The sequence below is a fragment of the Amaranthus tricolor genome, chromosome 6, assembly GCF_026212465.1.
Source record: "Amaranthus tricolor cultivar Red isolate AtriRed21 chromosome 6, ASM2621246v1, whole genome shotgun sequence".
NCBI classification, from domain to species: domain Eukaryota; kingdom Viridiplantae; phylum Streptophyta; class Magnoliopsida; order Caryophyllales; family Amaranthaceae; genus Amaranthus; species Amaranthus tricolor.
Genome location: NC_080052.1, coordinates 5,352,109 through 5,374,961, shown reverse-complemented (window position 1 = coordinate 5,374,961; position 22,853 = coordinate 5,352,109). Strand labels below are relative to the sequence as shown.

The 22,853-nt window shown below is 30.9% G+C and overlaps 2 protein-coding genes across 5 annotated transcripts in view; both read right to left on the bottom strand.

Moving 5' to 3' along the window:
* Nucleotides 1–1,380: 1,380 nt before the first annotated feature.
* Nucleotides 1,381–7,666, bottom strand: LOC130814562 (uncharacterized). 4 transcript variants are annotated; one of them, XM_057680671.1, is made up of 10 exons: nt 7,463–7,666; nt 6,272–6,465; nt 5,108–5,182; nt 4,900–5,028; nt 4,484–4,599; nt 3,876–3,957; nt 2,736–2,795; nt 2,556–2,663; nt 1,921–1,966; nt 1,381–1,779 (listed from the first exon to the last, which is right to left on the bottom strand). In XM_057680671.1, exons 3-10 carry the CDS (start codon nt 5,174–5,176, stop codon nt 1,574–1,576), a joined length of 816 nt encoding a protein of 271 aa, XP_057536654.1. In that variant the 5' UTR covers nt 5,177–5,182; nt 6,272–6,465; nt 7,463–7,666; the 3' UTR covers nt 1,381–1,573. The 4 variants fall into 4 exon arrangements, with proteins under 4 accessions (XP_057536654.1, XP_057536655.1, XP_057536657.1 ...); XM_057680672.1 differs by having other exon boundaries at nt 6,272–6,378; XM_057680674.1 differs by having other exon boundaries at nt 7,466–7,666.
* An 11,307-nt stretch (nt 7,667–18,973) lies between these two features.
* LOC130814561 (uncharacterized) overlaps nt 18,974–22,853 on the bottom strand; it is a 6,053-nt gene continuing 2,173 nt past the window's right edge. Inside the window, exons 2-4 of the mRNA XM_057680670.1 lie at nt 19,654–19,818; nt 19,519–19,570; nt 18,974–19,405 (exon numbers count right to left, since the gene is read on the bottom strand). Of these exons, the coding sequence (XP_057536653.1) occupies nt 19,316–19,405; nt 19,519–19,570; nt 19,654–19,818 (307 nt within the window). The 3' untranslated portion in view covers nt 18,974–19,315. The remainder of the gene's footprint in view (nt 19,406–19,518; nt 19,571–19,653; nt 19,819–22,853) is intronic.

The following is a 22,853-nucleotide window of genomic DNA, read 5'->3' as shown; positions in this document are numbered from 1 at the left end:
CTATTATATTATCCCATCCCTTGTTTTGGCTAATGTTGTTTTTCTGCAGGTAGTTTTAATCTTGAGGCAACAGCGTTTAATTACATTCCTCTCTATGCAAGGCCCTCAAAAAAGTACGGGTATGAATCGTCCGTTACCTTCCCTCACCCAGACCTTGTTTTCAAGCGGAATATTGGGTTGTTGATGATGATGATAAATCAATATTTACTCTCTTGTATTCACTATTATTATGCCATTTATTTTTCTGACGCTATTCACCGATCTCTGTTAATTTTTATTTTATTCTTTGACTATAAGTTATAACATAATCAAGTGGGGATTAATTTATTTAATTCGTCTCAATATAAATTTAATAATATCAACATTTTTAATTTCTAATGATACATGATCCAAAATACTTAAGATTGAAACAGTAAATTGAAAAGTGTAAAAAAATAAATAAATGTGATAATAATAGCGAATAGAGGGTGTATTAGAGTTTAATCTAATCACGCATCATGATTCATGAGCTCTTGACCATCAAAAAACAAAAACCAAGAAAAAGATAATCTCAAAATAATCAAATCAAGTAAACTAGTCATGGATGCTCCTACACCCAGACCTATGAAATTTCAAGTGCTCAACCTTTTACCGATGTTACACCCGCTGCTGATTCCAAATTGTCCAACTACTTTTACTGGTGGGTGCAAGACAAGGGTGGCCAGCAAAAGCGGAGCAAAAATTGATAAATTCTTTACAGGTCCTGTAGAATTTTTAGAAGTTACGATATAATTTACAATTTTTTATCATTAAACACTTAACATATACTACGTAAATTAATAGAGGCCCCCAAATTTTTACAGCCCTGTACGATCGAACATGTTGAACATATAGACAGTGGCGAAGAAAAAAGTAATGCTGATTCGCTCATGCACATCCTACATTTGCAGCAATCCAAAACTGCTCTTGGGCTAGTTCAACTGGGTTCACTTGTTTTGTTCATACAGTCTTGCTTCGCTTTTTATGTATGTGCACTTTTTGTTTATATGAAGTTGCACATGATATTTGCTAATAAGGGTCTTAGAAATAACTCTTTGTTAGTTTTATCATAAACAAGGATAGAATTGAGTACATCCGACCTTTCCAAACCCCACCCTAGATATTCAGACCATCACTTAAGAGCGATTTCGGCTTATGAACTTCATTTCCCTTTGCTCAAAATTATTTGAAACTTATATGTTCAATATGGCAGTACAACATACTTCTATAGTGTTCAGTATCATTGAAACTTGGAACCATCTTTGTGCAATGGGTTAGGACTTGGGAACATGTTAGAGGCCTTGATCTGACCTTTAACTAATACCAATCAGGTCCAAGAATAAACAGTTCAAAGCAAAATAATTTGACATAAATGAATCAACATAAGATATTCATTTCTGATAAGGTAAGGACACAAATCCAAATTGAACATAAATTTTCATTTTTGCGGCTATTTTGCATTGCTACATGTAAAACTTAAAAATTTGTACTACCATAGACTTCTCTAACTCTAAACTGTCAAATGTTATAAATTTTAGAGAAGAATTTCCAACACCTAATGTTCACTCAAAATGCGCTTTTCTTCTTCCTCAAGTCTACTTAACCACTTAAATCCAAGATCACATCCTGCATTTGCAGCAATCTTAAACTGCTGTTTTGCAAGCTCTACTGGGTTCACCTCCAAGTTCATATAATTTGTTTTTACAGTCTTGCTTCGTCTCTTCACGTTAAATTTAGATATAAATTCTGGTACCTTGTGACCTGTGGTAACAGAAATTGAAGCACCATCAAAATCCATGCCATTTTACTAACCCAAACCATTTACTTGCATTGAAGGAATTACAAAGAAAGAGGCTTGTTAAATGTTGTAATGCAACCAATTCTGTTAAAGGAATTACAGACCTTTAAGGAGAAGAGACCCACATGCTATAGCTGCACCAACATGTCCCTGCAATAAGTCAAAGTTCAACGTTTGGAAGATAATATTTCTTTTGCATTCACTTTTTCTCCTACATTTCTTGGTACTTCAAGGACTACCGTTAGACAACTAAGCATCACATCAAAGATATACCTAAGGTCAGACATTACATAAGGACCAAAAAAAGATACTTGGTAAAGATTCTCAAAAAGATACGCAAGACAATCAAACCATTAAGTGAATCAGAGTAATCATGACTCGTCTTGCCAATATTCTGCAACTCATAATATATGCATAGCCTAAATTCTTGTTGCCAGCAAAGCTAAATCAACTAATTTCTAACTCACTATGTCCAATATATCTAACATGTAAAGTTCTTATGAGATCCTGATTATAGTGAACATCCAAAAACCATAACAAACTTTTCTTTCACAACCTGACATCTATGCTGACGTTATCTTCATATAAAGCTGTTAATCGCCATAGGTTCAGCAATAAAGAATATTAGTCTACCGTACAAGTTGTCACTTTAAATTAATAAGACAAGTTTCTCCTCTTCATAAAGATGATTTAATAACCACTTCCAAATAAGTTATGCAACAAGAATAGCATGAATTACCTTCTCTGCTGCTCTGTGAAAGCACCACATTGCAGATCCAATATCTTGTTTTACACAGTCGCCTGTTAAGTACACAGTACCTAAAAGGTAAAGGGCACCTGAATGTAACTAAGAAGTAAAAAGCTGTATCAGACCTTTGAGCACCTTGTTTTTGAGGATTGCAGTACAAGATGAAAATACCTGTTCGGAAGCCTTCTGTATATAATAAAATGCTTGCTGAGATGATTGAACATAGTCATTCTGCCAAATTAGAGAGAAAACTTCAATATTACAACATCTAAATAAATTTAACTTTAGAAAAAACGAGAAGCATCATTACTCAAACCATGATAGAATTTTTACTACATAGAAGGAAGCAACTGGTCCACAGACAGTAGGTAACTGAATTGCTCTATTTTTAAAACTAAAAAGTACCTTAACCTAACAATTGAAAGAAGACTGGCCAAAATATTTAGACATAAAAAAATAGTAAAAGAAAGAATTAACCTAACAATTGAGAGCAAATATAGAGGAATCAGCTTCTTGCAATATTGGTGTTTTGCAAGGAGTCAAGATCTAAACAAGTAGAGCTCAAAGATTGTACTCCATGAGGCTTTGTTGTTAAGTACATACGTCAACAATGGTAACTACCAAGTGTACTATTCAACACTACCACTCAATGTCCTCCCATAAGCTAATAGATAATGAGTAATGACCAACTCCATGAGCTGTTATTTACTCCTTTCCACTTGAACACTATTACCACTCAATGTCCTCCCATAAACTAAAAGAAATTTATAACAAGTTGCTCAAAAATTATGTTACTACAAGTCTAGTAGGCCCTAGATAAACCAAACCTCTTTAAACTAAAGCCCCGATCAGTCATTCCCATCTCTTTCCAGAAGGCAACAACAAACCAACTAAATGGACTACATTTCTCACTAGGCACAAAACCAAGCTATTTTTGTGCATCATTAATAGCCCCCATGAATATAGGATACTCCCACGTGCATCCCTCCTTGAACGACGGTTAATTCGGAAAAAAATTAAAATCTCACATGATTTATTGTTATACTAAACAATGGAAACATCATCTACGCATAATTGGTATGTTATATAACAGCAAGCAACGTCTTAGATGTTCCAAGAGAGGAATAAAGACACATTTGCATCAATGCACCAAGCAAGATGATACAAAATCCATGCATTAGCTAGTGGCCTCACAACATATAGATGGATTTTGGTTAATTATTTTACAAGTAAAATAGATAGGTGGAGCTTGATAATGTACAAAACATGGGACATAAAAAAAAATTGACGTTGAAAACTTGATAAACCCACCTCTACTCTTAAGCGGGCACCTAATTCATACAGTGCGTCAGGATTTCCCATTTCAGCAGCTTCCACCAGCAAAGCAGCACCTCTGATATAAATAAAAGTTAAGAACAAATCACTCATGCTATGACAACGAATTCCGTCTTTATATAATTCACATCCTACCTAAAAGGACCAAAAAACACACAAACTAAACTGATTGCAATGTTTTAGTTCAAATCTTAGAAACTTAGTAAACCATAGAAGAATAAACCCGGTAAGAGAATACAACAATGAGCCAGTGACAGCATGGAACTCTTATAGCGACCAAACTGTCAGTGCCTCAGTCTTTTGTTCACTAGGAATCATTTGTTAATCCAAAGTAAAGCCAAGTATTCCAATTGTGTGGCTAATGCAGTACGCAATAAAAACTTTAAAAGCTTATTTAGATATTTTGCTAAGACGCTGAGTATTTTTGTTAAGTATATGATAAGTTTTTAATGTATTTAGACAAAACTTTACCAAATCTATTTTGCTTCCTCCACCCTCCTTTCCTGCAAATCCTTCTATCCAAACACATTACAAAAGAAACCACTGACAGAATGCTGATTGTTAAACAAAATAATCTAACTCACACTGCTTTGCATGCTCCTGGGACATGGTATTTAAGGTGAAGCTTGGATAACCAGTAGCGTGCATGTGTATTTGAATTATCAACTTCTAAAGCCAACTCAAAATTCTCCTTAGCACCCTGGCATAACATCATGATCAACAACAATTGAAACAAATCAAACCAATAAAAATCATCACAATATAAGACTAATAGGGAACTACTGTTTTCGCAAATCAATTAATTATTAAGAATCTCCAAGACTCTCAAGGCATAATGCAGCGAAGAAAGTTATAAAGAAAATTGATTGCTCTATGAGAAAAAGCTATAATACATTAGCATAAAAAGTTGCATAAAGAAAATGAACAGCAAGACTGCAAAACATGAAACAAAGAAAATGTGAACTTGTTAGTCTATCTATTGTTATAAAAATGGACTCACCCTTAGAAGAGGAATGAGACGTTTGTCATTAAGTTCACAATAATCAATAACTCGATCAACTTCCTTCATAGCACTCCAACCTCTGGCTATAAACTCCATTGCTTTTTTGTTTCTACTGTGCATACCTCTCTGTTTCAATCATCCTTGCTATAAGTTAGGATAAAGATGAACTTAAAACACACCAAAAACCTTGCAGTACACTACTTACTGACTGAGTGACTCCATAAAGCCTAGAGTTGAGTCTTACAGTTTCATTTAACAAAACTGATTTCAACATCCTTATCTGAAAAGGGAAAAACAGCGTTAAGCATATATATTAAACAACAGTGACGGGTTAACGCTAGCACACATAAAACAATAAGATCATAATTTTTCTCTCACCTAAGGGCTAAAGGGTATTAGGTAGCGTTTGGGAAACTGGAATTTATTTGAAATTGGAGATTTCTAATATAGATTCAAGAATGCAAAATTTATAGTACAGATCAATTGTTTGGAAACTCAAGGATTCTAATATCTTTAAAATTCATATTCCAGTGATTCTAGAATCCAAATTCTTGAGTTTGTTTAAAAATCACAAGAATTTGAAATGTAAATTTCAATATCTAATGTTGTTTGGAAACAAGTGTATAATAAGAGGGTAATAGTGGCGCATCCAAAAAAAAAATGTCTCCATAAAAAAAAAAAATTATGTTCAACATTTTTCTAGCCTTTCACCTTCTTATTCTTCAGCTTCTTGGTTCATCAAAATAACAAAGGTTAATAATACTTCCCTCCCTTAAATCTATTAGGTCTCCACTTTTTTTTCTTCTAACTTAACCCGATTTCATCTATCAACTCTATTAGATCTCAAGATACTATTGTAGTTCAATTTCCCACTTAATGATCCCATTAAATTTGACAAATACTCAACTTCTGCCTTATAAAGTAGATAACTTTGAATTTATTACTAATTCTAAAATCCCAGAAAAACCCACTAACCAAATAAGAAGTTATTACCAATTTACCACAATACTATGATCTTGCCAATTTAAAACCTAATACCACAATTAACCCAGAAAATCAGGGTGATTTGAGTAGTGTGGTTCTCCTCCAAAATAACTCTAATTCACAAGATTAAGAACCCAAATTTTAAAAAAAGAACCCAAAAAGTCAACTACCTTAAATGCTATAATAATCAAACCCAAGAAAATGCATCAATTCTGGAATAAACAAGCGAATATAAACGAACAAACAAATAAACATCAAGTCAACTACCTTAAATGCTATAATTATCAAAACCTAACCTAAATATAAACGTAATCGAAGAATTTGGAATCGGAATAGAGATTGAATATAAATAGTGAAATAGAGTTATATATATTGAATAAAGTACCTAAAACTGACGAAAGGAGGCAGCGAGTCAACTGCAGCAACCGTCAGAGGAATAGCAATAGCAGGTAGGCTGCAGCGAGAGGGAGCATCGTGTAGAAGAGTTTCTTACTTCTCAAAGTTGGCAAGTTGGGAATAACAATTAGAGTTTCAATCAAATGGCGACAGCAGCAGCAGCAGTTTTGAGATGAAATAAAACTATTAAAATCGAGGATAAGCCAAGGTTGAGTTTGGAAACAAATTGTAGATTATAAATCATTAATGAAGAATTTAAGATATTCATTTTTGTTAAGAGTAAGGACACAAATCCGACCAGACATAAATTTTCATGTTTGTTATTGCTATTTTGAATTGCAACATGTAAAATATAGAAGTTTGTACTACTACAGACTTCTCTAACTGTAAACTATCAAATGTTATATAAATTTGAGAGAAGAGTTTCCAACACCTAATGTTCACTCAAAAGGCGCTTTGCTTCTTCCTCAAGTCTACTCAACCACTTAAATCCAAGTTCACATAATTTGTTTTTACAGTCTTGTTTTGACTCCTCACGTTAAATTTAGATACAGATTCTGGTACCTTGTGATTCATGAATATGATGCTCAGTAGGTTGACTAGAATCACCATCATTTTGATTATCCATTTACTTAACAATACACTGTGATAAATTTACTAGTCATCAATTGGATTTAATGTGATTAAAAAAATAAAAAATAATCAATCAAAATAAATCAAAAATTACCACTGAACTTAATATAAATCAAAAGAAATAACTACTCAACATAAATCAAAAATTCAATCAAAACAACTCAACTCAACATAAATCAAAAATTACCACTTAACTTAACATAAATCAAAAATTCAATCAAAACAACTCAACTCAACATAAATCAAAAATTACCACTAAACTCAACATAAATCAAAAATTCAATCAAAACAACTCAACTCAACATAAATCAAAAATTACCACTGAACTCAACATAAATCAAAAACTGCTCAACATAAATTATAAATCAATCAAAACAACTCGACTCAACATAAATCAAAATTTCAAAAGAGGTGATAAATCTACTCAACATAAAATATAAGGAATGGAGAAATATAAACTCAACAATCAATATGATTAAAACAACATAAAAAATTTATAAAAAAAAAACAGAAATGTAGAAAAAAATCAAGATTAGGGGTTTATTACCACTATCCGCCGTCTGTGAAGAGTGGGGGAGGAGCCTGTCGCGGTGGGTGAAGGCGTGAGGTCAGAAGTGCTGCTGTGGGCGGTTGGAGAGGGCCGTCGTAGGATGGGTGATTGGGGATTTTGGGGTCTTACGCTTGGAGTTGGGGATTAGGGTCAAGGTAGTAAGCATTGTAATAATTTGTATCACATTAAGATACAAAATATAAGGGAGAGTAAGTATATAAAATTAGGGGTATACATAGTCGTTTAGTCGGGTATCTATTTTAACGGCCCGTGTTCTTCGGATAAATCAGGTCGGAATATCGGGTATCAGATCTTAATTATGTTGATTTTCTTATTGTTTTGGTTGAATTTTTATATAAAACTCGGCAGCACAATAATATTTGCGGCATAATTTTTATAATATAGTAAAAATAAATATTTTATGGCATAATTTGGATTAATCGAAGCAAGACTTGAGAAGCAGACATTAAAAGAAATAACAAATGAAGGTGTACAATATACTGACTACTAATTAGAAAGTTATTTACATTGTAACTCTGTAAGTCTGTAAGGACTTGTACTTTTTTATTTTTTATTTTGAAATGCTCTAAGGACTTATACTTAAATATAAGGATTCACAACAAAATTGAACTTATTAGTTCACTTCTATTAATAATAACTAACATGCTAGGAAACACTTCTATATTTTTTTTCAGAAATAAAAATTATCTTCTAACATAACGGATCGGCGGATACTCGACTCAATGTATTTTGTAGCCCATTAATATATTATTTTTAAAATACCGCAAACCGTATTATATTATTTTTAAAATAAATTGACCCGTCATTTAAAATGTGGGTCGACAGGTCAGGTCAAGCGGATCGATTTTTTATGAACACCCCTATATAACATCACTTGGGCTTTTAAATTAACCAAATCAGTTTGTAAACCCAATATATATATATATATATATATATATATATATATATATATATATATATAAGATTAAAAACGAGTCCTCCGAATCCACGGGTTCGGGTCCAGGCATTTTTCTGAGATCCAAATCCGGAACTGTAAAATTTTAACGGAACCGAATCTGACTTGGATCCAACGGGTCCAACTTTTAGGGCCAGATCCGTGAAAACGGATACAGATCCACGAATTCGGGTCGAGTCCAATAACCATTGTCATTCCTATTTACGAATAACAAGGTTTGAAAGTCATTTTCAAATTCTCACTTTTAACCAGTTTCATATTAGAACAAGATAAATACTCATGCCACGCACGAAAATTGGAAAAAAAAAAAGTTTTTTAGTTAATTTATTACTTGTATAATATTTGTTTTAAAGATTATTTACTTTAAAGATTATAAGGAAGGTTATTTGTAAGTATTTTAAAGATATATATATATATATATATATATATATATATATATATATATATATATATATATATATATATATATATATATATATATATATATATATATATATATATATATATATATATATACACACATATATATATATATATATATATACACACATATATATATACACATATATATATACACATATATATATACATATATATATATATATATATATATATATATATATATATATATATATATATATATATATATATATATATATATATATATATATATTGTAACACCCCGATATTTTTCCGATATTTTCTTCCTGATATATTTAATAATTCACTAATAATATTATTTCTATATATATATATTTTATTTATTATTGGGCTTGGTGATGAGATTTGCAATTCTTTTTGGCAATTAGAATTATTTGGGCCCAAACTTTTCCTTAACCCATCTTTTATTTTCAAAAAAAAAAAAAGGAGGGACTCTTGGTGGAGCTTGTAACTCCCTTAGGGTAATGAAGGATCAAGGCATTAATCCCATATAATTAACCCTTCTTAATTCCTTAATCATTTTCATTGTTGACATCCTTTCATTTCTAAAGTTTCTAAGGACAAAAAAAACATATCCTCTCAAAATTCCTCCTAATCCACATTCCCAACTCCATTACCCTTCATCATTTGGTGTTTTCTTTTACAATTGTAAGTGTAATTCTTAATCTATGTTGATTCTTAAGTTTTAATTTAAAATTCTATGATTATTATATCTGTTATCTTATAATACATGTTTAATTTATAAATTTAAAATTTCATGTATGATTTTGGGATGTATTTTTCTATCTAAATTGATGAAGAATGTTTCTTTTTAGAGTTTTTAGATATGCATATATGTGAAGAATATGATTGGTTTGTGTGACGGGTGATTTTGAAATTTATATATAAATATAAATGTTCATGTAAAAAAAAAGTGTGTGTGTGTGTTTTTTTTATATGTGAACAATGAATTTAATCTCACAGATGGTTCATAAGAATTATATAAATTTGGTCATTAATATTTGATAGGCAATATACCTTTTGGAATTCATTTGTTGATGAATTTTGGTGAATCCCGTAGGGTTAGGAAAATGGTAAAAAAAAAATGTTTTTTGGACACTTTTTGGCTTGAAAATAGGTTAAAAATACTTAGAGTACATTATGAATTATGAAAATTGGTACCCGGGGGTTTTGACGCCTTCCGGACGCAACGGTGAAGTCGGAATTTCAGTTTGACAGTGTTAACTTACTGTTCTGGACAGAATACTAAATCTGAATTTTATTTGATGTTATGTTGTGATGAAGTATGTTGTGTGATCATGAATTGTTTGCAAGTGTGGTTGGATGTTAGACGTGTGTGTGTGTGTGTTTGTGCTTTGATTGTGGTTTGAGAAAGTGAATATATGCTTATTCCCGTATGTACGATTGAATCGTGTAGGAAGTCGATTCGTGACGGGAAGTTGATAGGTTCATTTAAGATTTGCTTTTAATTTCTTAAGGTACGTACACGCAGTAAAACTTTGTACATCGTGGATTGGTTGTTATAAAGAAATGATAATAATAGTAATATATTGAATAAAGTATGAAGATGATGTTATGCTTTCTTAATCAAGAGATATGATTTCAATAACTTGATGAGTAGAGGTAGTATGACCTCACTAACTTTAAAGTAGACGTAGTATGACGTCAATTGGTGGAAAGAATTTTACTCGCGGTTTATGGGGGCATTATGAGCCACCGCGGGGGTATGCATACTTAACCATAGGCACCGAAGTAAGGCGTGTTGCCTATGGTAGAGACTTGCTTAGGGGTTAGCTCCCCCTAATGTATTGTCTCACTCTTGAAGTTTGGGGTTTGGTCCGGCAGTATGGCCAGGAAAAGTACAGCAGTATGGCTGACTGACTCAATGAATCATTTGAAATTTATTAAAAAGTAAATATTGAACTGTAGCCGACGTATGGTAAGTTGCCATTGTGCTTTATGCTATAATGTCAATGTTATAAGAGATGTTTTTGCTGACGTGTACCTTTGATCTTAACGATCCTACGATGATGTTGTTTTTCCTTTCGGGGTTAATAACTAGCAGTGAGTTAAGTTGCAGGCTGGGGAGTGAGGATTACATCTGAAGAATAAAAGAGATAGAGTACGGAAGGATTTTAATTTCGAACTTTATTAGCTTTTTAGAAATGGATTTATTCAAGAGGCGACTTCGCTCTCGAGGTGTACTCCTTGGACTTTTGGTTTCATATCTTTTATCCGCTGCCAAGATTATGATATCAATAATTAATCTACAATAACTCTAGTAGAACTCGATCCGCAAGTTTTTACTTTAAAAATTTCGTTTTCTCGTATCTTTATGACATCTTGGTTTAACTCGGGTCCTACTTGGTTTTCTTCTAAAATATAAAAATCTCTCTTTTAACGATCTGAGTTTTTCCGGGATGTTACATATATATATATATATATATATGTACATATATATATATATATATATATATATATATATATATATATGTACATATATATATATATATACATATATATATATATATATATGTATATATATATATATGTACATATATATATATATATATATATATATATATATATATATATATATATATATATATATATATGTACATATATATATATATATATGTACATATATATATATATATGTACATATATATATATATATGTACATATATATATATATATATATATATATATATATATATATATATATATATATATATATATATATACATATATATATATATATATATATATATATATATATATATATATATACATATATATATATATATATATATATATATATATATATATATATATATATATATATATATATATATACATATATATATATATATACATATATATATATATGTATATATATATATATATATATATATATATATATATATATACATATATATATGTATATATATATATATATATATATATATATATATATATATATATAAATATATATTTATATATATATATATATATATATATATATATATATATATATATGTATAGATATATATACATATATACATATATATACATATATATATATACATATATATATATATATATATGTACATGCTTACATACATATATACATACATATATATATATATACATATATATATAAATAAATAAATAAATATATATATATATATAAATATATATATATATATATATATATATATATATATATATATATATATATATATATATATATATGTACATATATATATATATACATATATATATATATATATATATATATATATATATATATATATGGGGATCCATTGAGAAGGGGTTGAAAATGAGAAGGGTAAGAAGGACTCTACACCCTTGATTTCACTAAAATAAAAAAAATCTATAGTCACAATTGAGCCAAAAACTCATAATTGTAAAAGTAACTATGTTATACAAAAGGGTAACTATGAAAAAAAATTTTAAATGTTCTTAATTTATAACATAGTATCCTTTTTTGTATATATAGTAACCAAGCAAAATCAAACAAAAATCTTTCTCACCCTTCTGATTTTAAAATCTTTCTTTTTTGATCCTATATATATATATATATATATATATATATATATATATATATATATATATATATATATATATATATATATATATATAAATATATATATATAATGAATGTTCAAAATTTCATTTCAATAAGTTATGAAAATAATAAATGGTAAAACAAAATGTATTATGAATAACTTAAGTACAATAATTTTATGATTACAAACTAATTCACAATTTTTAAAATAAATTCAAAATAATTTATTTTAATAAAGCTTAATTATTTTGTTTTTGAATAATTGAAATATTTTTTCAATTTTCTTAAAAAGAGTCAAAAAATTACAAAGTTGGTCTCATTTTAAAGATCTTAAAAAAAGACCGTTTGTATAATTTTTATTTAAAATAAATATTTTTAAGCAAAATATCCATTATGTAAATAAAACTACTATTTTTAAGCAAATAAAAAGTACGCATATAGTTTGCAATTGCATGTCAGCTAAATTATGAACTGAGATGCAAATTCATGTCATTTTATCCCAATTTTCAGATTACGTCTCTTTATCCTTGTCGATTGGTTGTTCAACAGACAACATGTTACTCTTCGACCTTTTTTAGGTAAAATATAGTGAAGTGAGATCTTAAATTTATTTTTTTCATAACTATATTTTTATTAATAACAATTCTTTGAAGTTTTTTAATAAATTAATATAATTTTTTAAATAAAGCTTAATTTTTTTGAATAATTGATTGATTTTTGAATTTTTTTAAAAAAGAGTCAAAAATATTACAAATTTGGTCTCATTTTAAAGATCTTGAAAAAATATTACCATTCCTATAAATTTAGTATAAAAAATTTATTTATTAATGAAATTACCCATTTATTAAATAAAACTAATTTTTTAAGCAACTAAGAATAGGAAATAGGCAGGTAGCATTTAGCAGTAACATGATTACATGAATTTAGGGAAAAGCAGCAACAGGTCTGTCTTTGACCTCTTTTAACTGAAATATAGTGAATCGAGATTTTATAATTATTTTATTCATAACTATATTTTTATGAACAATTTTAATTTAATTTTTTATTAAATTCAAATAACTTTATATTTTTTATAATAAAGCTTAATTTTTTTGACTAATTGACTGATTTTTTGAATTAATTTTTAAAAGAGTCAAAAATATTACCGTTTGTAAATTTATTTTTAAAAAAAATAATTTATAGGTGAAATTACCCATTTACTAATAAAACTACTTTTCAAAGCAAATAAGAATATGAAGTAGATAAGTAGCAATGACATGAATTTGGATGTCAGTATAATTATTAAGATATAATTATTTTACAGCGTGTAATTGAAAAATAATTTTGCTATATCAAGATATTATTCTCTTTTATTTTTGAAATCATATTGGAAAATAACATTGGTTTACAAATTTTGCTATATTAAGAAGTTATTCTCTTTTATCAAGGTAAATAATTTTAAAATAATACTGTTTACCAAATCATTTTTTTACGTTAAATTGTGCTATATTAATAAATGATATTCACTGCAATTTCACCTGCTTATCAACATAAAAATTAGCGGAAAAATTTTCGCTAAGAGTCAACACTTGTCAGTCTTATTTCTTTATTACTACTTTTTATAGATGGACGATAAATTTGACTCAAATTCAAATTAAAATTTTCTTTATCTATTAAATATTAAATTTAAATTTAATATAAATTTCAAATGAAATCATTATTACTTTAAGTAGAGTTTTGAAATGAAAAAAATAAAGAATGAGGACGCATATATTTGATCCCGATAACTCAAGGTTGACAACGTAAAAAGATAAGCCAATTCTCAATGGAATAATCTGAAAATTTATGATATACCTCAAGGTTGACTCAAATCCAAAGGGACTTTCTTGCTTCATTTTATTATATACTTGTTTTTGATCGTGCTTCAGGTTTATTCTGATTTTTTTTTAAAATTATTTGTAGTTCAGGATATTAAAGGAAACCAATTCTCAGTGGAATAATTTAGAAAATTATTGTATTTCTGTGTATATAAAATATTAGTCACAAGTAACTCTAGCAGAAAATCGTTTGTGAGGGTTAAATTAGTGTTAACTGGGAGGAATTAATAAGTTTAGAAGATAATCTGACAATATTCATTTGGGAGGATTGAAGAAGCATTGAACGTACATTAATAATATTAGTGCATGGGAAAGTCACGTGCGATTAGAAGACACTTGTCTGTTATAGAAGATCATTATAAGCTAGTAGGACACATGTTAATAGGAGAAGTAAAGAGCGCCATATAAAATAAAGGAAAAATCACCACAATAAAGAGGAACTTGACACGTCCAAGACAACTACAGTGGCATGCAAGAGAATTTTGGGAATTGAGAAAATAACATAAGGAATGTTTTACATATACAATGATGAACTATAAATACACATCAAAGAGCACCTAAAGGGGTAATTAATTTCTACTATTGAGAAAGATACAAAGGATTCTAAGTAATTTATTACTAAGGAGTTATTACATTTGATTTTCAAGGACCCACGTTAATTTTCAAAAGAACATTAATTGCACAATCATAAATCAAAGAGAGTAATTACTATTGTTCTAATTAATCTACAAAACAACATTTGTTAGATATTAATCACAAAGATCTCACGTCAAAATAAATTCTAAATAGTAATCCACTTTGCAGCTATAGTGCTCTTGAAAGGACCTATTAGGAAATTTATCTCAAAATGATGCTGACTTGGACGTCGGAGTGGAACCCCTTGTTGCATTTTACAGGAACAATCATCTTCTCCGCTGATCTTAGTGCATAGCTTGATAAGATAGCAAAGACAGACTTCCAGTAGTACTTTACTCTTAATTAAATATAAATCAGGGGATTAAGTTTTTAATTAATTGTCCTACAAATCCAAACAGTTTCAATTTCTTTATGTTTTTTTTTGCCCATTTTTTTAGATATTAATTTAATGTTATTTCATAAATGCATTAAGTTTTTGTAGAATAATGATTAATGAATGTATTTTTAGTATTTGGCTCACAAGTAATCAACAAGGAAGATGATATACAGTGCAACACCTACTACGTAGGCATCAGTTTATGAGGAGGAAGAGGACGTAAAAAAATTACAGTCGCTATTGATGAGTGCAGTTGATGAGAAGGAAGAAGATGTAGAAGCATTTTCTATTTCTGAGAATACAATGACTTATTGGAAACCGTTCAGATGCATATGTAATAACTTTGGGCCATTTAGGTTATAGGATTTAGGTATTAGACTTAGTTTTACTTATGTCCTATTACATTTATTTTACTCTACCTCCATTTCAACAACAGTAATTCTCCATTTCAAAATCTTTTTGTAGGTAATGTATATGTGCAAGAAATGAGCTGATACTCAAATGTTAGACAAATTTCTTTGGGCCAAATTAAATAACGCAAGTACATTTCATTCTCAATTGTTGTATTCTTAGATAATTCATATTAGTTTAAAAATCTACCTTTTATATGTTTAGGTGGCCAATAAAGAACATGTACGAGAACCACAAGAACTAAATACAAGCAAGAAATGAATTAGTTTTCAAGATATGTTTTATGTACCTTTTTGTTTTTGTTTGCTCCAATGTAGTAAGTTTTGTTTACGTTTGGGAACAACAATATCAAAACACGGAATGAATTAGTTTTCGAGACATGTTTCTGCCTGCCGTATAGAGTATTGAGTATTTTTAGTTTGTATTGTTTTTTCTGCAATATGATGTCGTTGCTATTGTATTGAGTATTGAGTATTTTTAATTTGTTGCTGTTGATTGTGTCTAATAATGCTGTTGCTGATTGTGTCTAATAATGGTGTTGCTGCAGCCATTGTTGCTGCCATTCGAAGCTGTTGTGTAACTTTGGTTGTTTTTGCTGCTGTTGACATTGAGTTGTACCCTGATTTGGCCCTCTGGCCTGCTGGCTGCTAGAATGCTGATCAGTCAGCTGGTGTGCTGCAGCTAGTCTCTTTTTAGGGGCGTGAATGATCTGCCTTATGTTGTAATGCTGCTGGTTTAGTTCTGTCTTCTGACAGCAGGTGCAGTGTGATACGAGAAGATTGCATTCCAGTTTTATAGCCAATAAAAGAATTCTTATGATGGCAAATTCTAGACAGATCTGTCTTGCTGCGATGATGCCATGCTGCTGTTAGTGCCACAGTTGCTGGTTCATCAGGTCGAGTGCTTGTGACTATCCAGACGCTAGGTTTGCTTGGCTACTCTAAAACATGGAACTCTGGTCCTTGTTTTTGTATCACATTTAAGATAGCTGTTGGTACTGCTGTGATGTCTCCCCTGCTGCTGCTACGATTTCAGCTTATTTTGTAGCTGGTGCTGACAGCTCGCTGCTGACTGCTGACTGCTAACAACTCCACTACTGACTGTGCCTGCTGCTACTGTCTGCTGTGTCTGCCTACTTGTACCTGCCTAGGTGCGTGCATACCTGTTGGTGTATGCAGCAATTGCAGGGTGTGTGTACAGCCTCATCTGCTGCAATCTAGTGCTGATGCTGTCTAACTGCAGCCTACTAACTACTACATGTTGATGCAGATCAAGTACTCAAGTTGTACTGGAGTCCGTTGGAACTAAGTGCTCCTTGCAACAGCTATTCTGTTCTCGGTCAAGCTGCTATGATCGCGTAATGAAGCCTTTTTGACTTGCTAGCTTCGTGTTTTGGATTATATTAGTAACAGATGTATTTTGCTAGGCTAGTTGTTTGTTTTGAACCTTTGCGCACCATTATAGCTTAGGTTTGTTTCTAGGTGTATAAGTTTTGTGGCTTTATTTTTTCGGATTTTCAATCTTCTCCCTTTGCATATGAAGAGTAAAATGGAGATACCCATCCTGAAAAGTGAGCTCCATTTTCACACTAATGTAGCTCATGGGGCGACCTCTGGATATCAGGGTCTATATCTTGTTTGTACATTGTGTTAAACATGTTTGATAAAATAATAATAATAATAATAATAATAATAATAATAATAATAATAATAATAATAATAATAATAATTTACCGTTGAAATTAATTAAAATGTTAGTTATACTCATTAACCACGCTTATTTATGCAGAAGGAAAAAAAACAATTGACTATGAAATCATTTAGCCTCGCTAATTAAGTGAGGATAGTTTTCAACACCTATAAGCGTGACTGAAGGTACTATCAGTAACTCTTATAAGTGTAACAATGAGCAACTCTAGCCATGTTTACTAAGGGTGCCTAAAATTTACCCACACAAATAGAGATTTTACTTTTTTAAGCGTGGTTAAATGCATCAACCTCGCATATAAGCGTGCTTAAATGCATTTTTAAGCGTAGGTAATTACAACTTTTTTGTAGTGTGTACACTATATGCACTCCTGTACCTCCTCCAATGCCTATGAATCCACTTTTGCATCCAAGACAAGCATCCATGGTCGCCCTCACACATACATTAGAAGCGAGGTTTGCGTATCGATGTAGATATGGATCTCTTTCTCCAGTCACAAGGACCGATGAGGCGACACCATCTTTTTCTTCTAGGTCAGAGAAAGACTACCATGTATATATAACATTATTTTATTTTGAGCGCCTATGTAAATACACATTATTGTATTTTGAATATTATCATATATTTATGTATACACATGTACATCATTTTCTATATATTGCGTTTTTTTTAGAAAATTTGTATATTTTTGTGAATTTTGGATATTTGGGTGTCTCACTCGTTATTGAGTGTTGAGAGTTATGTTTGTTTGTGGTCTGCACTTTATTGGTTGTAAAAAGTTGTGAAAAACAAAGCTATTTTTCTAAAAATAACTATAATAGAATCGCCAACTTTTAAACAAATTCTTGTTATAATTAGCAATTTTAAAATAAAACTGCGAACATTGTCAACAATTCTATCTAGTCTGTTTTTGCCAGAATTTTCACATTCTACGTGCATAGTAGAATGAGTATTTATAAATATGAGTTGTGGCAAAGTTGAAAAATTGATTTAATTAAGCATTAATTTGAGCAAATATTCTTATATACATTTTTTTATGAACTTTCCCATTTGATAATTAAAAACATAAAATTAATTGTTCCATGAAAAATTAGTACAAATAAAATTGAAATGTTTTTGCTTTTTCAATATTTTTAGTGTAAAAAACAACTTTTAGTAGTAAAAAAATCAATTCCTCTACTAAATTGATGAACATAGTGAGGAAACTAATCAACAATTAATTTACCAGTTTTTCCGTAGATGTATGAGAAAATATCCAAGCCCACAAAACCACAAAATCGATGGGCATGTTCATGCTAAACCAAATTCGACAACAACAATGTCAAAGTCTTAAATCCAGAGCACTAACTGGTGTAATTAAAATTCATGAGATTAGGACTAGATACAATTGGACAAATACCGAGATTGAACGAGATATGTTGATGCAATTAAATCCAGAGCGCTAACTGGTGTAATTAGCGTATTGACGCTTGGCCTCAACTTCTATACCTCGCAATTTGATCCCATCATAAAATATTGAAAAACCATGTTACCTTTGATAATTCTTTACACAAGGTGCTAGATCATAGACAAAATTCTTAACCGAGTTCTGGCGAGGACAACGTAAAGGCCAATAGTAAACTACTCTCTTCATTTTTCGGGTTGGCCAAGTAAAAAAGGGTATAACGCGTATATGCAAAGTTCAGAACAGAGCCAATACAGTGGCTAGCACCAGCATGGGAATGATTGGATCATACAAAAATAATAAATTTGTACCAATACAATTTTGCATCTATTTTATATCCTCTCAGATTTCAGTGAGTTCTAAAGCTGGTTTAACTGTGTAATTTACCTGAAACTTTCATAAGATGAATCATTAATCTAAACGGAGCACTTCCGGTTGTTGTTTAACTGTGCCAATGACCAGATAAGGTGATATAACCATGCATGCCATGAACAGTGTAAACTGCAGAGTGAGCACGAGGAATTAGTTCGGTTTTTTTTTTATTTTTATTTTTACTTTTGAGATTTATTTCATCAATTTAAACATGGAGTGAAAGAGGAGGAAGGAAGATATACCACAAGGGGTAGGGTCAAGAAGCTCCATATCGGCCACAACGCCCAGGTAAATCTACAAAAGAATAGGGCTTAAGAGATGAGCAAATATACAAACAAGATGCCACAAAATATCAAAATTGTTGTAATTTCACTTACAGGCAAAAGGAAGTTAAGCCCAGTAGAGTAACAAATGGCAAGGCAGATGCACCAAGCATCTCCCAGTTCTCACATGATTTTCTGACACCCGACGTCGACATGCTCGTATAAAAGAAATAAGCCACACTTAATAGAACACCTCCAAATCCTAGGTATAACGGTATCCTGCAGATTGAATAAATAATCAGCTAGGCCGAGAAATCTATACCAACATCAAGTGCTAAACTTGGGGTACAAAAATCAGAATGTTGTGAAGCAGCTAGATTATGAATGTTCACAAATCATAAGCATTCCTACATGGGTACAAAAATTAGAATGAGACTTCAACATATTGCAGTACAAAATACGAAGTATCTGGACAAAGCTTTGAACACAAATACAAACTGCCACATTGTGTCGACTCTCTCTTTACCTCTCATCCAAATGATGGATCGAAACAACCAATCATCATCGCAGACTCTTCTTTCCAGATAAACAGACAAAAATTTTCTTGAAGGCAAATAGTCACTAGAGTATGTAGTCATTCACATTAAGAGCGGGAATTCCAGAGCAAGACCCCATCATCCCTCGGATGGGGGCAATTTAGTAAAGTACAAGGCTGTACTACAATATATCTTCACTATTTTTCCTTTGGCTAAGAACATCTATTTACTCGGCGTTTGCAATTAGCTCCCCTTATTGTCATAGTTTAGAGTTCAGACCGGCTCTTGCCGTCAATTGAAGTCTTGAACAAATGAGAATAAATTTTTTGAGCCATCACTAACAAGTAACATACGGCCTCTGATACTTTCGTAAAAAATATATTATCTTTTTTTCTTTTGATAACAAGGTCGATCAAAGAGGCCAAAAAAACTAGCAACTATGATCCCTCAAAGTTAGCCGATCTATAAAATGCACTGACCATGCATAAATTTACCAGTTCTCCAACCCAGATAGATTGGTTAGACAATAAGACTGAGAGAAAACTCAATTTGTCAACTCAGATTGCATTTATTAACCATGCAGGGAGAAGAGAAAAGGCAGTGTGTCAGTCATGACATCGTCATTAAAGTTTCTTCAACTCCACAGTCCAGACTTAAAGTTTATATTTTCGAAGTTTGCCTCTCTCCATAAATTGGCTGTTAATGTAGAAGTCACATTCAATGCAACTATGAACCCGCAGTAATGTTGGGTGGTCACCAGCTGATGCAAAAAAAAAGATCCATGGGCACCAGTTCCCGAAAATATGTGTTACGCAGCCAATCCTCCTCGGAATATATTTTACATTCTTGTATGTATAATCTCAGTTTAAACTTCTCCCAGTTTTTTCACATCCTACATCCCGTTAACCCTTTTCTACCGACCCAAAAATTCCTCAGTTAACTTCTTTTCTTCCACATTCATTTTCAGAAAACATTCAACAAAGCAAAAAACACGAGAGACCACAACACTTAGCGGGAAATGAACCATGGGAACCTGGAAACACAATACTAACTAAAATGCCCAAAGTCCATCCTCATTTGTTCTCGCTCAACACAAGTATTATTAGCTATTGAAAACCGAAACTAAAATAATATTTTAAGCACTAGTTACTCAAAAGAGAACAATAGTTAATCTCAGATTCTTCTATACAGAAAATGTTATCCCCACAAAGCAGTTCCGTGCACAGCATTATGACTCATTTGAAAATTAAGACCATGCAGGTCATATGTAAGTTTTTAACGATGTAAGGAAGAGGCCATACAAGTAGCGTAGATACGAATTCTCTTTCCATATGGTGTGACTCATAAACAAAAGAAACCCTTCAACCAGGAAAAGAGAAAATATCAAACAGTCATGCAAAGGCATATACCTAAGGAGATCACACAACTCAACTCCACTTACATGAACATACATGAACTACATGTACCTTTTTTCCCCCTTTACTTGCAATGTGGAAGGTGCAAATCCTTTTAGGTAGTGTTTGGCAACATAGAATTCATTTGAATATAGGAAATTTAATTTTGGTATTCAAATTCCAGAATTGTAAATGACACCCATATACTTGGAATTTGCAAATTTAAATGCTTGACCAATTTTATATTGTTATTGGAATCCTATGCAATTGACCCAATTCCACATTTCCAAATTCAAGATTTGCCAAATATAGTATTTGGACTAATTCAACATTTGAAAATGGATTCCAAGTTGCCAAACATACCATTATGGCATTTATGGTCATATTTTTCTAGTGACACTACATGCTGGTAAATCATGAACAAATATCACGCAAAGGCCAAGATTATCATCAGTAGTATGTTTCACGATGAAGAAAATAGCAATCTTGACAGTTTGGTATAGCACATTGGAGTTACAAAAGATAATCCCCCATTATCTTCTCTATGTTCTTGTTTTGATTTATCTTTTTGTACAAGAAGCAGAGTGATTCAATGGAGATGTAAAAGATAATTCCTTAGTATATGGCTAGAACTTTCGTATCATAATTTGAGATTTGAGAGGTACAGAAAAGAAAAACACAATAAATCTATTACCGCCCAAACCTAATTCGATGGATCTTAGAATATCAGTCTTATTAACTTTGACCAAAACCCTCTATCCATTGGTCCATTTTAAAAAACCTACCACAATCCTCAACACTAAAACTTCACTTTACATTTTCTCAGGTACTCAGAGGAGAAGCAAATTTTGTAAACAAGGGTATGGATTCTTTAACAGCCAATTTCAATTTCACCTCAAAATTCTTGATCAACATTAGCTAAAATGTGAAATGACATGCAAGAGCCTTTAAAATCTACTATATGTTTTAGTTTTGTCGAGTCCCCACCTTGTAGTGATCATGTCAAATAATAGGCTAACAAACAGCCGTACACAAAGGCAAAATTCAGAAAACCTTAGTGTGCTGGACACATGGATAAATAGTATGATTAACGCTCATACCCTTCCATGGATGAGTAACATAGCTGAAATATCTTTACATAGATTAAGAGGACAGGTATTCAAATTGTTTCTCAATAAAAACTTAAAAGTTGAAGGTTCGACAAGGAAGGAGTTTGAGGCAAGGATGGGATCACTCAAGTTAAAAGACTGTGACTCAAGTATTAAGAGTTCAACCTTAGTAGTGAAACACTAGATAGAGAGTAGTAACAAGGAAGCTTTTGGACTATTATAAAAATAAAATTAAAAAAAAAAAAAAAAAAAAGAATTAGAAAAACAATCTATAG